At 41.0% G+C, this 14,658-nt stretch overlaps 1 protein-coding gene across 1 annotated transcript in view; it reads right to left on the bottom strand.

The window, feature by feature from the left end:
* The window catches only part of CFAP54 (cilia and flagella associated protein 54), a 117,527-nt gene extending 109,884 nt beyond the window's left edge, over positions 1 to 7,643 (bottom strand). Inside the window, 2 exon segments of the mRNA XM_059817033.1 lie at positions 2,114 to 2,219; positions 7,447 to 7,643. Of these exon segments, the coding sequence (XP_059673016.1) occupies positions 2,114 to 2,219; positions 7,447 to 7,643 (303 nt within the window).
* Between the last annotated feature and the right edge of the window lie 7,015 nt (positions 7,644 to 14,658).

Here is a 14,658-nt window from a genome sequence, read left to right as displayed (position 1 = left end):
CACAAGCCTACACCTTCAGTTATAATGGCCCCACAGCTATGGACTATTCTATATGCCTTCTTCAACCTACCAGTGAGTGTTGAGTGCTGCTGAAGTTCAGCTTCAGCTTGCTGCTCTTTATTCAGGAGGCAGGACACTTTTGTGGAATTTTTTAGGGCAGATGCAGTGAAGGATATATAAGACTTTGTAACATCTGCATGATACTCATACCTTTCCTCAGTTCTGAGGAAAAGCTCACCTAGTAGCCACATATATATCCTTTCCATAAATAGCATAAATAACATTTATCCTTGCTGGATTCCATAAGCAAAGGATATAATAGTGGAAGAACAGTTTCACTGGATGTGTTCCTCCAAAAGATGGCCTCTCAAACTATCTTGATACATTTCCAGTTATGCCCTTTTCTTTTCTAGGTGAAAAGAGGGAATCTAATAGTGTCATGTGCTGCAGAGAACAAAAAAGGTCAATACAGGTAACAATTGGAATTTAAATGTTTTCCTAATGCAAAAGTCAATAGAGTGTTCTTAAAAATTATTTTCAGTTTAAAAACACAATGTCAGTTATCTGTTTTTCTTTCCAGGGTGGAGGGGAATTAAAATTTAATACTCCCATTCTGAAAAAAAAATACAAACTTGGTTTAATCTAATTTTTCATTCCCATTATGTTCAAAAATTAAGTAGAGTTTTACAGAAATCTTTCCAAAAGCATGGAAGAATTCTACTAATAAATTATAGACTTTCACTGACTTTTGTGCTATAAGTATAATTTTCCTATTACAATCAACTTTTTAGAAGACTGATATCAAAAATCTGTGTCTGAAATAGGCCTGAAAGATTGAAGAACATAGTTAAAATGTATACTTGACTGTCTCATAACACAGACACACTAAATAGCCAGAGTTTTAAACTAGGAAAGTATTATTGACCAAATAAATACCTTCTAATATGTTCTGGCAAAAAGTAGAAAAATCCACTGACAGATCATTACAAACACATACAAACACAAAATCACACTAAGCAGATAGCATCTATTTAGGAGCTGTCCGTTACTCTAAATTATGCTGATTCTCTACCATCTTTAAGTGTATCCTCTCAAGTAACTGTTCAAGTACTGAACCTTTGTAATAAATTAACCTGTAACTCTGTAATCCTTCAGTACTTCTGCTTCATAACTGTATCACTCAGGACCACACACCCTTCTTCAATCCTAAAAGGAATGACTTGCAACTAGCTTTCAACTGTACATCTTTGAGGTGCTTCTGAGTGTTGTTTAGTAATTACCCTTGAAAGCCCCAGATTTTATGACATGATCTTCTGACACAAATATCACTGAGGTAATAAGTGGCATGCCTTTGAGGTTTTTTCCCAGCAGACACAAAGGACAAATATTATATAAGGATATGACATAAAACCAGCCTTACTGAGTTAGACCAAGTTACTAGCCCGATATCTCATCTTCAACACTAGCCAGTAACAGATGACTAGGTAAGAGTACAAAAATAGAGTTATCATGTAGTGAAACATCCCCCAAATACTTTCAAAGTCTTCAATCTATCTCGAGAATTTTTTTTAGTTGCGATTTACCTTTTTTAAGGAGACCAGAAGTGCACACAGAATGCAAGATGCAGGAGCACCATCGATACATACAGTTGTATAACGTGTAATTGCACTCTGGTTTTTATTCTCTGTTCCTCTCCTCACAATTGTTTACATTCATTTTTGGTTAACTGAGCACCGAGTTGACATTTCAGTGGAACAAAGCACCACTGCTCCATCATTGTCAACTCGTGCTGAAGCAGTGTCTACAGGCACAGTCAGACATTGTGCTCTACTGTGTTGAAACTTCAAACAAATACTGAAGAAAGATTCTGGAATGTTTAAAAAGGCCACAGGTGCATAGGAAACACACATATAGAAAATATATCAAAAATCAGGGCAATTTTACAATAATAAGCAAGAGATACAAATCACCAACTTTCATTGTAATTATTTTGTAAAAGATTTTGCTACTTTCTAAATAGCTTCCAGTAAAAGATGATTAAAAATTAAAGTAGCACAGAAACATAATGAAACAAAGACTGTGACTGAGCCTTTTCTGTTTTCATATGACTTACTTTGATCTGAGCAAGGTAATCACCAACTTTCAGAAGTTTTTCATTGTAATACCACTCTGGCAGTCGAGGCTTATATTTGATCCAAATATTAAACAAAGTATTTGCTCTAAAAAAAATACAGGAGAAAAGGTTTCAGATTAAACTGGAAGTAGACCTGTCATAAAAAGCAAATAAATCAGGAAAACTTTAAATTTTGAAAACCCGTTTCTTCCAAATCTATTTGAACCTCTACGTATTTCAAAACAAGTGCTCATTAAACCCGGATTTAACAAGCAGCCAAGGGCATTTCTGGGTTTCATTTCTGTCATCAGTTTTTATCACACATTTAAAATAGGATTAATTTTCTCCCGTGTAAATTCTTATGTAAATGTCTTAGTAATATTCCCTTTGCATTGTTCAAACATGGTCACAACTGGAAAATCTGTCCCACCTTTCAGCTAGTATTTGAGAGGTTCTGTTTGAAGGAAAAAAAAGATATTTTAAAGAAACTCAGTGGATTACAGCTCACAGCAATTATTGGACTGGAAACTACAAATGCTAAGAGCAGGAAAAAAGATCCCAAGATAACAATGCATGTCAGGTAGCAGCAAACTTAGGAACTGGTAGCCATGGAATAAACCATAGAGCTATAGAGTACATAGAGCTATGGTATATAGAGCTATAGAGCTCATGGTATACAGAGCTACACTATGAATCACAAAAGAAAAAAGTCATTAGAAAGCCTCTAGGATGAACTGCATTTGGCATGAAGTGTTCAGGAATTTTTAAACATAAAGGGTAGGATTCAGAGAGAAGCAAATGACACATTTGTTAAAGTAGAAAGGATTTTATGGCAATAGTTGCAATGCTATTCTGTTGCCTGTGCCTGTTATTCTAGCCACAGTTGTCATCAAGGATGACTTTGTGTAACAAATTACTTATTTGGCTGAACCAGCAAGCTTCCCATAAATGGCAACTGGCTCTAAGCAGTTTGCCTCCTCTACAGAGGAACTGACTACAACACAGCAGTATTATAGTCCCTACTGATTGCTGTTGGATGTATTAGTGCTTTCATGTGTACAGCTTTCCCACCCTAGACTTCTTTAAGAAAGCTATATACAAACTGGAAAATAATAATTGATCAGACAGACTGATAATAAGCACAGGAATTTTTCAGAAAAGAATCCTGTTACCAAATTATTAATAGTACTGACAGTGTTCACAGTGCCAGGCATCTCTTACATTTATTCTCTTAATAAATCACTTGTACAGAAACCTCAGCAAAGAGTGCCTTGTGAAACCACAACAGCTAAATTATTCATAGGTAGCAATTTATGAGGAAGGAAAACAACTGAAGATAGAGGAGTTAATGTTTGAAAATAACCACCTAGCTGAATTCTCACTTGTAAACCTTGTGCTAACTGGTGTGAGGTAGCTGGAACTTTCCAATTTCTTAAGACAGTGATGGCAAACTAGAATGCAAGACACTTTCTTAAGCTGTTTTCTGACATTCAGAAACTTGGAATCCATTCTCACAGTCTCCCAGACAGCTCTTCATTTCAGCTTATGAGAAGATTCCCAATAAAAAAAGCACAATAAGTAACATAATTTTTTCCGTGCAGAAAGCTGCGAGCCACCTTCACATTTCAAGGTGAAACAGATGGCTGTATGAAAAACTTGTCAAAATGATCTTTACACCAAAGAATTACAACAATCATAATCCTTTTTTCCTAAAAGTATCATGTCAGCACAATTCTCAGTTCTTGAAAGTAAACAGCAAAGAAATAAGTAGGACACTCTAGAGGTGTATCCTAAAGGAAAAATGCAGTAACAGCAAAAACTAGGCCAAAAGCAACAATCTGAGTAAAATGTTCTAAGGCATTATGCTTTTAAAGGAAACCATAGCCCAGTCTAATGAAGAGCACCTTCTAAATGGGGAATGAGTCCCTCCTGGTCCATCCATAAGCAATTAACAGTCTGGGTGGCTACTGACTTCTTACACTGAGAGAAGTATCCCACTCCAGTTAGTAGGGATAAATCTGCAAAGAGGTTCCAAAGCGAAGGAATCTATCAGGCATCTGAGCAGAGTTCCCTTGGAGTATCAAGGGAAGAAGCGTAGTAAAAGACTTCCAGAGTCCAAGAGGCTTGATGGATACTACTGGGGGCGGGGTGGGGAGGAGGGAGAAGGAAGGAAAGAAAAAGAAGTTAATTATCGTATTGTTAGGCTGTAAAGTAACTGGCAGTAAGAATGACTGTGGATAAAGCTCTGGAAAGTGAGACTAATAAACTTCTTTAAGACTGATCAACTGGAAAGTCCCCAGTGAAGGTCATCTTCATTTTTTGCTTTGAATGCTCATATTAACACATGAGATTCTTAGATAAAATAAATGAGTAGCAAATCTGTAATTAACTAGTTTAGTAAAGTAGTGACAAATCTGACTAGACTTTCAACTTCAACAGGAAGATTAAGGTAAACTCTATCTGCTAGAATGCCATGACTAACTGCAAGTGAGTTCATGACACAGGAATGTTCCTTTGACACAGGCAAAGGAGGAGAGCGAGACACTTCCTAAACAGCTCATCAGCCTTTCCTTTAAACAGGCTGTAGGACACCAGAATAACAAGCTAAGCAAGTGAATTCTTAAAAAAATACTGGGCTGTCAGAGCTCAGAGGTGAAGTTTTTTCATTTCCAACCACTCTATGAATAATAAAAAAAATTTCCCTAAGGTCAACCCATAATAGTGTGCACAGGGTAAGGACCACATGGCTATACTTCTGGGCCAAAAGTCTTTACTACAGGTAGTAAAGGATTCTCCGATACTGATCAAAAGATATCTTATTAAATAAGATGTTACTAAGCCACACAGCATGAGATAAAATCAATAGTTCAAGGTAATATTTTTATGGCCCCATTGCCAAAAGAAATGGGGTGAAACAACTTCTCGTTTAGTTGAGGGGAAGAATACTTCTGATTGCTACTTCTTCTGATTGAAAACATTGATGATTCCAGTACAGGGCAGGTCCTCAGTAATTTTTGTTTCTTATATTAGAACATTGTAAGTGCCTAAATTATGGCCTTACTGTTGACTTATCAACACCAAAGGCTGACAGCATTGGAGGAACAAAGCTGACAATTTTATTTTTCTCAACTGAACATACTTGCCATGTGGAAGCTGGTTTTCTTGCTCCTCTAATAACAAGAACACTTTGATCTCAACCCGTGCTAGGAAAAGTAGTTTGACAAATGACACAGCAAGAAGTCTTTAGAGCATTTAGGAAAGCATCTGTAATAGCCATTACCTTCAGAAACTCTTAGGAACAACTACACTAAGGCTGGTTCTGCAAGCAGCACACACTCCAATTTTAAGTTATCAAACAATGAGAGGCAAGGGAGAAACAACACTGAAATTTCATAATCACTGCCCCTGTACAAATGAAGAATGTCGGAGGATGCAGAGCTACTGGGAGCTTCATGTTATACAACGTTCTCAGTGCCCTGGAGTTTTGGTATGGATCATCACTACCAGTGACTTCTGGGATCAAGAACCAGGTAGCATTAGTTCTCATTTCCATGATGAACACTGCAGAATTCTTTGGATGAGAAAATGCTCTCATGCCAACTGAGTTATGTATGGACATGGGTCACATCTACAAAACACCAGTTTGAAAAAGACAGAGCCTACTCAGGTCAAAATATTCCAGAGGGTAAAGAAAGGCTTGGAGACACCATTCATAAAACCTGATAAGTTGGCATGACATTTGCAAACAGATCAGATTCAGCATGCCCAACTCCCAACCAGAAGATGCAATGAATGTGTAGAAGATACAATGAATGTGTTCATTACCAGCAATTTTGGTGGTGTCTGAAGCAGCTGAGTGGCATTCCTTTCTCTAAGGGGCCTAGAGGGGGTAACTTTCAAGTAAGAATACAGATCAGCTAAAGCAAAAAAAGGTCTGAAGCTATAAATTAAAGGCTTAAAAATAGCAAAGCACTGAAATCAGCTGCTGAAGCAATACAAAAAGCCAACATACTGAGATTCAAAACACAAAAACCTGGAGACTGATACCTGCATGATAGACCCAGGCCTAGACCTGAGGATGAACATGCCACATAAACAAATTAGAAATCCAGATGGCTTAGAAAATGAAAGATCTCCAGTGCAGACAAATGCCAGGGTGCAGAATCTGAGTACCTCCTGGAAATGTATACAGCTCATTTAGAGAACGGTCATTTGTGGATTACATCTAGGAAAGTACCGAGTGAAATACGTAAGGGTAGAAGCTGCAGGTAAGTGATAAGCTATCCACCCTGTAACCTAACTCCTGTGCTGTTTTTGAATGAAATTTTGATAACCTGGGAAACTTTCATTTTTTATGTTAAAGACCTGTAAATTTAGAATAGAACACTGCTCAGGTAATAACGACAGAAAATCAACCATTTACATTAAAAGAAGCAGTTGAACTTTTATCTCATGATGTACCTAAATGCAGTAGGGAGAGGTACATGAGAAATGCAGTCTGTAAAAGACATACGCATGCACTATGACTCATACACTGATTCCAGTTGCTCTACCTTAACTGCATTACAAAATCTAGATTTATGCATACCCACAGATATGCATGTATGCAAGCAAACAAATATGCACAATGATACTTGCCATATGCGCTGCCTGCATCTATGTGTATAAAAATATACCAACGTAGACATAGACACATGCACAAAAAGAGCTGTGTGGTGATATCCTCATGTAGCCCTACTGCAAGCGCATCTTTTAGAGGCATGTACTTGCCCACATGCATTCACCCCCGCACACAGTAGCACATGCTGGTGGGCTGCCAGTTGCTCCAGCACTGTGAAGGGATTTTCCTATCAGAAAGCTCAGGCAGCTCTGATACAGCGAACAGTGGTGCTGCCGACTTCCACAACACCTTGTGATTTTTCCTGAAAGCATTAACTTCTAGGAAGTGCTGGAAAAGGAGGTGTTCATATTGGGGGGGGTGATTAAAAAAAAATAAAGGCAAGCGTATTGCCGGTGTTTTGGCACACTGTTGGAGATGCTGTCACAGGAGAACAACCTCCTGGCTAGCTCCCAGGCCAGGGGGAGCGAGAGGGAGGGGGCTCCCTGGCCTGTGGGATGCGGCGTGAGGAGGGAGCCGGGAAGGAGGGAAGGGGCCAGGAGGGCGTCGCGGCGGTGCCCGTCGGGCCGGGAAGGGCAGGCCGAGAGCCGCGGGGAGGCGGCGCGGAAAGCCCCCGTGAGGCGGCCGAGGGGAGGGGGTTGAGGGAGGGGCAGGCGGGAGCGGCAAGTGGCTCCCGGAGCGGGTGGCGACGCGGGGACGACGGCGCAGCCCCTACCCGCGGCGGTGCAGGTCGTGCTGCTGCGGCTTGGCCTCCCCCGCGCCGCCCAGCCGCCGCAGGAAGCCCAGGACGTCCCGCAGCTCGGCCTCGAAGCTGTCTACCACCGGGTTGCCCGGCGCCACGGCCCCGAAGAAAGCGGCCGGCGGGGCCGCCGGGACCGAGACGGGGAGCGGCGGCCCGGCGGGCTCCGCCATGCTCCGGCTCGGCCGCGGCTGTAACGCGCCGGCGTCGCCAGGCAACGGCCCCGGGCAACGGCCCCGGGCCACGGCCCCGCGGGACGCGCGGGGGCGGCCGTGGAGGGCCCCGGGGCCCGGCTGCGGCGCTGACAGCTCCCCGCTGAACCCCCCGCGCCAGGAGGGGCGGCGGAGGGATGAAATCCGCCATCGTCCCCTGGCGAGGGGCTTTTCGGCTCGGGGGTCGGGCTGTAGCCCCCGGGGGGCGAGCGAGGGGTCTCGCACCGCCGGAGGGGCCCGAGCCGCGAGCCCTCGCGCCTCTCTCCAGCAGCTGAAAGAGCCTTTTTCTCTCTCTGGGGCTACATGCTGCCAAGGGGCAGCTGAAGAAGCGTTCCCGGGCACCGTGCGCCGAGGCAGCGGCTAGGGCCCTTGCTAGCAAAAGGCCTCGCAGTATCGAGGTGGTTTGCCGCGCGAAGGCTGCTGGAGGATGCTCGGACAGGGCCAGGAGGTGCCTTTTGGGACGTCTTTTCAATAACGTGTTTCACCAGGGGTGTCGTTTTGAACTTACTGATCGCATCACTGAGCCTGCCTACTGCACGGCTACAGATGAAGGAAGTGTGCTAACCCTCGTAATGGTTATATCCGTCTATTAACAAAAAAGGTGGCAAACTAGCAAACAACCAGGCCATATTTAGCAATGTTATAGGAGGCGGCCAGAGCAACCCGTGTGTTTTCAAGTTCTTTATAGGCATTTTGGTAAAGGGGTTTGTAAGGGATCTGAAGGAAACCGGCTATGTTGCCATGTTCATCGTCATGAGGAGCATAAGGAACATCTTTATTGAAAACGTGAAAGTGAAAGCTTAGAAATGTGCTGAGTGAGCAATGAATCCCAGCAGCCAGGGCCAGTCAGAGGCAGTTTCTTGACACTGAATGGAAAAGGATCAATAGGGCGGGATAAAGCGAAGAAGTACCTGAAAAGTGCATCCAAGTAATTCATACATGATTGTAAAGGAACTGTCCTTTGAATGACCGGAGAGATGCAGCATCGGCATGCTGAATGATGGGAACCAGAAAATACTGCATTGTCAGGCCAGAGAAATGATGTGGGAATCATTTAGATACTATGGGGAATATGCAAAACTTTTAACTCATTTATGACTAACGTGTCTGACTCATTTTACACACTGATTTTGTATTGTTACCTGCTGGGAGTTGTGTGGAACCATCGCCCAACAGGTATTGTGTGACTACGGGAAGGTGTTAGCAGGAATCATTACAGGTGATTCATATGCATGGAGTTAATTCCAGCTGTGCATTTAGGTGGGAGCAAATGGCTGAGGGCAAGAGGGAGAAGGTTCCTCAGACTTCTGTGGAGGCAGTAGAAAACAAAGCCTGGAATGAAAAGACATGGCACAAAGGTGCGGATGCTGGGATTTAGAAATCACTGTTACAAAGACAAATTTTACAAGAGAACTGAAATATGAGAACTTGGCTTGGAGAGCAATTACTGCTACATTTAAAGATTTTGTCTCTGCTTTGCCACGCTAACCAAAGAGCTTCTTTGATGGATTCCAGATGACTAATAAACACCGGCCTCTTGTGCCACTGTGCGTCTGCTGGTGACATCCGTTTCAAGTCCCTGTGAAGATCTGAGCTAGTTCGCTTCACTAGATGGTGCTGTGTCCTAAAGGGCGGATCTCCACATTCACGGGGACGCGGAGAGGTGCTCTTAACAAAGCAGCAGTGCCTAGAAGCTTCAAGGGGAACTTGAGAGACGAAACGAGACTGCTGAGTAAAACTTTGCATATCTCTAGCATTTGGCCAGCGGATGGTGGACTGAATGTAACGTTAGCAGTTTGAATTAGTTTTTCAGCCACAGAAACAAACTGAGTCAGGGAAAACAATAAGAGAAAGGGAGTATAGCCATTTCCCAAAGGGGAAGATTACAGAACTGTGTAAAGATAAAGCTTTAACCACTGGGAGGTTAAGCAGGGCGTAGCTGATAAGCCAGCTCATGAAGACTGTTCAGTCTAAAACTCCTGGGTCAGAGCTCGACAGGGTCCAAGTATGTACTAGGTGGAGGTTTAGCATAAGAAGGGCAGTTGTGACCCTCTCTGCACCCAGGGTGGAAAGCCATGGAGAACCATAGCAAGGAACTACACCGCAGCAAGCATGATGGCATGTATGTTATGTCAATTTTGGATGCTTACAATATTGATTCCTATTTTACCATTCCAGAGAAGACTCAAATTTACACTTCAGATAGTCTCCATCTAACATTTAATGGGTCAAACATTTAATGGGTCAAACATTTAATGGGTCCAAAAGACTTACAGTTAAATGAATAGAACTTTTTAACTTCAGAAATATTATAGATTCTTCAGAAGCCTACAGTGTGCATAATCTGATGTTTACAGAGAAAAGCTTGGTGTATACAAAAAAGTAAGAGAGTGATGGCTATTGAAGCTGCAACCATGATAGGAGAATTTCCTCAAAAAATGGAGTATACTTATCACTACCTATATAACTTGGAAAGTTCATACCGATTCTTTGAATTACCTATGTCCCTACACCCTAAAAAAATGTAATTAGTTGTTTGGAAGACTAATGATTTATTCACCATTGGTAGTAATTAATAGTAATCTGAATTACGGTAAAATTAGGGAGAAACTAGATGAGATGATGGTCTCATAGGAGAGTTGGCATAGACAGGATCCCAAGAAATTGAATTTAGGTAAATACATTGGCCCAAGCAGAACGCTCATAGCAACCTGTGATTTAATATTGTCAGGTCAGATATGAGGAAGCTGCCTCAGAAATAGAAGGACCCACAAAGAGTTAACTTAGTAAAAACCCATATAGGAAGTGTCTGCTCTCATGGCTATAGGGCCAAGGGTATGGTTGAGTCGGAAAGGGGAAAAACTTTGCTGTTAACTCATCAAGCTGCCTGCTTACTTCTCACATGTCAGTTCGACTTTTGTGAACAGCTAAGAGCAAACAAAGGGGGGAAACACTGTATGATCACAGCAGAGCTGGGCAGGAAGAGTGTCCAGTGGTATCAGGGTACAGGGACTGAGGTAACATCTGCCAAGCCCTATTTAGTCCTTCAATCAAATTTTGTTTCCTATGAGTAATTCTGAGAAGCATGTTCAGATCCCTTTGCTTGTAGCAAACATACACCCAAATTATGGTGCCTACAGATTTTGCTGTTTGATATTCAACGACAGAGGCAGTCATGGATGCTGTATTACCAGACTTCTGCAGGGTAACTTGACAGTCCCCAGAGATGAAAGAGCTAAATCTACGTCATCTCTTCCTTAACACTTTTAGGAAAAAAAGTCTGAGTTGAGGTGATTCTGGGCCACCACTTAACGTCTTCAGGCTGACAGGCTAATGAAGACATGGGATTTCAAAATAATGTTTAACATATTTATGGACTAGAATATTCAGAACTGGGATCTGCATTTACTCTACTTGCAGTATGCCTGCCTGGTCTTAAGCACCAGTGAGAATCCACAGTTCTCCCCCTTTGAGTGTGAGTGCATTGTTGGATTTTAAAACAGAAGTAACTCTAGAGAAAGATGTGGTGGCAGGTACGTGCTGATTCTTATAGAGAAATTCAGTTTGTGAGTTAGGCAAGGCAAACAAGGTCAAAGAAACAAAATGTCTTATATCACAGTACAGCATTTGCTGTTCACATGGTATAGGGGAATCAGACATGATACAAAAGAATAGCTCTAAGTTGCCTGATGAAGATCCTTAAAAAGCCACCAGATAGCTGGAAGAGGTGAACTAAGTTGCCACATGCCAGAAGTACACTTTATAATGTGACGAAAGTTGTCCAATGGGAGGAGAAAAGGAAGAACTTGTACTAAGCTTACAAGAGACAAATGGCTTGCTGGAATCAATGTACCTTTCAAATAGCTAACTGTACAGGAAGCAGAGAGGTGCAGCAGATGTGAAAGTTTATTGCTATCAAAATCTGTGGCATTTGTCTGTAACTACAACTGGTGAGATGGATGTAGGAATACAGGGCTTTTATGGGCAGCTATGAGGGATTATACTGTCATCATTTCCTTCCCATCTTTCTGCCCTTCGTGTTTTCAGGCTGTTTGGTAGAGCTGCTTGTGCCTTACTAATAGTGAGCCATCTTTAGACTCGGATGCCTTACTCAAACTTGCCTTTACATTTCAAACAGAATTTGTGGATTCCCAACCTTATCTAAGGGCTACCTGCTGCCTTTCAATGGAAAAGTTAGCAAGGAGATGAGAGAGACACTGTCATTTTTGGACAGCATTTGTATTTTTTGCTGTACCATGAAGAAACATGTCCTGAATTAGGAAGGACTTTGCCTGACTGCAAAGGTAGGGAAATGTGAAAAGATGGTGGAAATAGGTTATTTAGGACACAATACAGATAGAAACATTATAAAAAAACAGCACCTACAGAGCTGGAGGCAACTAAAGAGGAAGGATTGCATTGCTTTTCAAACAAAGCAGCAGATCAAGTCCTTTCCTGAGATGGTGACACATATTTGTAAAGTATTCCAGCACTGTTCCTGTCACTGAGCAGCATACAAAATTCGTCAAACAATGGAATAGTCTCTGAACTCTGGAACATATATTAACAAAGTAGCTGAAGGTTGTGAATCTTTTGACAAGTAATTGATGGTCTTTTAAGATATGCCGAAAGCAGATCTGGAACAGTTTTAATGCAAGTGAATGCTAAGAGAAGGAAATTGCTAAGTTTTTACCTGAAAAGCACTCTTGGCTTCATTTCTGATCTAGTCAGTGTAGTAAAAGGAAAGGAAAAGAGTGATCAACATGAGAAAGAACTGCAATGACTGAGAACTGTGCAACTGCCAGGTTCTTACAGAGCTGTGTTCGAGTTAGGGGTGACAGTTGTCACTGTGTTTTGGTTGTATCACATGAAAGGTTTCAGTGCCAAATTCTAAAGATTAAATGTAAGCTTTCAAGGTTATAATATAGAAGTAATATTTTTTTTAATGTGAATGCTCACAAAAAGGTTTTCTCGTTTCCTTTTATCATTAGGGAAATAGGCATATAGATGAATTTCAGTTGATTTGCAGAAAATGTGTTATATGGGAGAAGTGATATTGTTCAGTTGATATCCCCCCCCCCCCCCAAGAAAGCATAGGAATGTGTAATATTTGTGTGAACAATCTGTGAGATTGACTCACCCACTTAGGCTGTATTGTTATGCATTGAGCGTGTTAACCGGTCTTTGGGGAGGGAGATGCAGCATTTTTTTTATATAGCTGCCTGAGTTTGTAAGAGGTTTAAGTTGAAACACAACAGATTCCGAGATCTGCTTTATGGACCTCAGTACCTAAGGTAGCAGCTAGACACATCAGAGTCCATTAGTGACTTTCCAAAAGATGGAACTATTGCTTCAATGAGATAGTTCGCCTAACATTCCTATTATTTTCTTTATTTGATTAAGATATGCTTTATTCCAATTTACAAGTACATTCTACTCAAGTAGATATCAATTGATACAGCTTATTTTGGAAAGACTTCCAGGGACCTGCAAATATTTATTCTGAGGATGTACTAATTTTGGTTCACCAGACAGACCATGGAGGTAAACTTCTTGTCTCACTCAAAGATCGTGTCTCAAATCTCAGGAAGCTGTAGGGGTTCTTCTAATGAAGAAGCTACGCCTAAGGCTAATTTAGAGTGATAGTAAAGAAGTCTTGTGCAAAAGCCCTGTAAATCCCTTCCAGTCATGAAAAGGTGAAAGTCTGAACAAGATTTTTAGTGATGTGCATGAAAGCTGCATCTTAGAAACACACTAAAAATGCGGAACACTTAGCTGTATGTATAAAAACCTAGAGAGAGGCCTGAGCTAAAGACAACATCCAATTTATTGAGCAGAGAGTCAGGCAAGATGGTTACATTTTCTATGGAATGTGAGAAAAGAAGTAGCAGAGATGGAGCATGGAAATGAATTCTATTTTAGCTGCATTCAGCTTAAGCTGATTGCTAGGCATCTAGTAGTCAAGATTTGATTTTTGAAAAAAAGTAGTGACATATTTTGCTTAAAACCATCATGCATTTTCTTCATTTCATAAAGATTCTCAAGACAAACTTTAAATGAGAGGAAGTATAGCCTATTCCAAGAAATAAATTAGTTCTGAAGACCTTCCCAAATCTCTCTTGACGCCAAATATGACAGTGCATTTTTATTCATGTTCTCCTGATGCACATTTGCTGTTATAATTCTGAGCTGCTACAAATGCTGTAGATAGAAATTATCTCGGGGAAATAACACTATTGTTTGTATATATAACTCCTCAGTAGCCAAATGCATCCTTATCATAACACTTTCTCTGTTGTGCTTTTGGTCTGGGAGTACTCACAGGATCAAAATAGACTCTTCTAGGAAACAACCATTGGCAACAAACAAAGGAAGACCTAAAATAACCTGGTGATGACCTGCAATATTTTTAGATCAATGCATTTCTGTTCAGGCCATTTCTTATTGCATTACAATATGAATTTTGAAACTTTTTGGCATCATTGCTTCCATTTTCCATTCTTACTAGTTTCTCACTCACTTGCCAGAATATTTCACTCCAAGGTCAAAGTATCTGCCGATTGAGGTTTGTTCAAGCAGCTGACAGAAATTGTTTTGGGCGATAGCCTGGCCTTAGACTAGGAGATTTAGCAGCTTGGAAGTCAGCAGTAGAAAATGACACAATGTGGAAGAGTAGTTATTTGTCGGTTATTAAGCCTTGCTTATTCAAGGAAGTAGAAAAAATATCTTTGTCTTCACGTAGTTATTTGGATATCTCATATTTTCAACAATACTTTTTTATTTTTCTATGTAATTATATTTTCTAGGTTATTCTTTCTAATAATATATACCATTCTGAGCTTTTGGTGTATATTATGATATTATCTTGGTATATATTATTTCTAATAATGATATATGTAATAATGTATGTCATTGTGAGCTTTTATCTCACTACTTCAGAATTTCAGAAAATTAATGTTTAAGAACAAGAAATTGT

This window comes from Gavia stellata, chromosome 4, assembly GCF_030936135.1.
Source record: "Gavia stellata isolate bGavSte3 chromosome 4, bGavSte3.hap2, whole genome shotgun sequence".
NCBI lineage: Eukaryota > Metazoa > Chordata > Aves > Gaviiformes > Gaviidae > Gavia > Gavia stellata.
The sequence above is the reverse complement of the archived record's forward strand: the minus strand, read 5'-3'. Positions and strand labels throughout refer to the sequence as shown.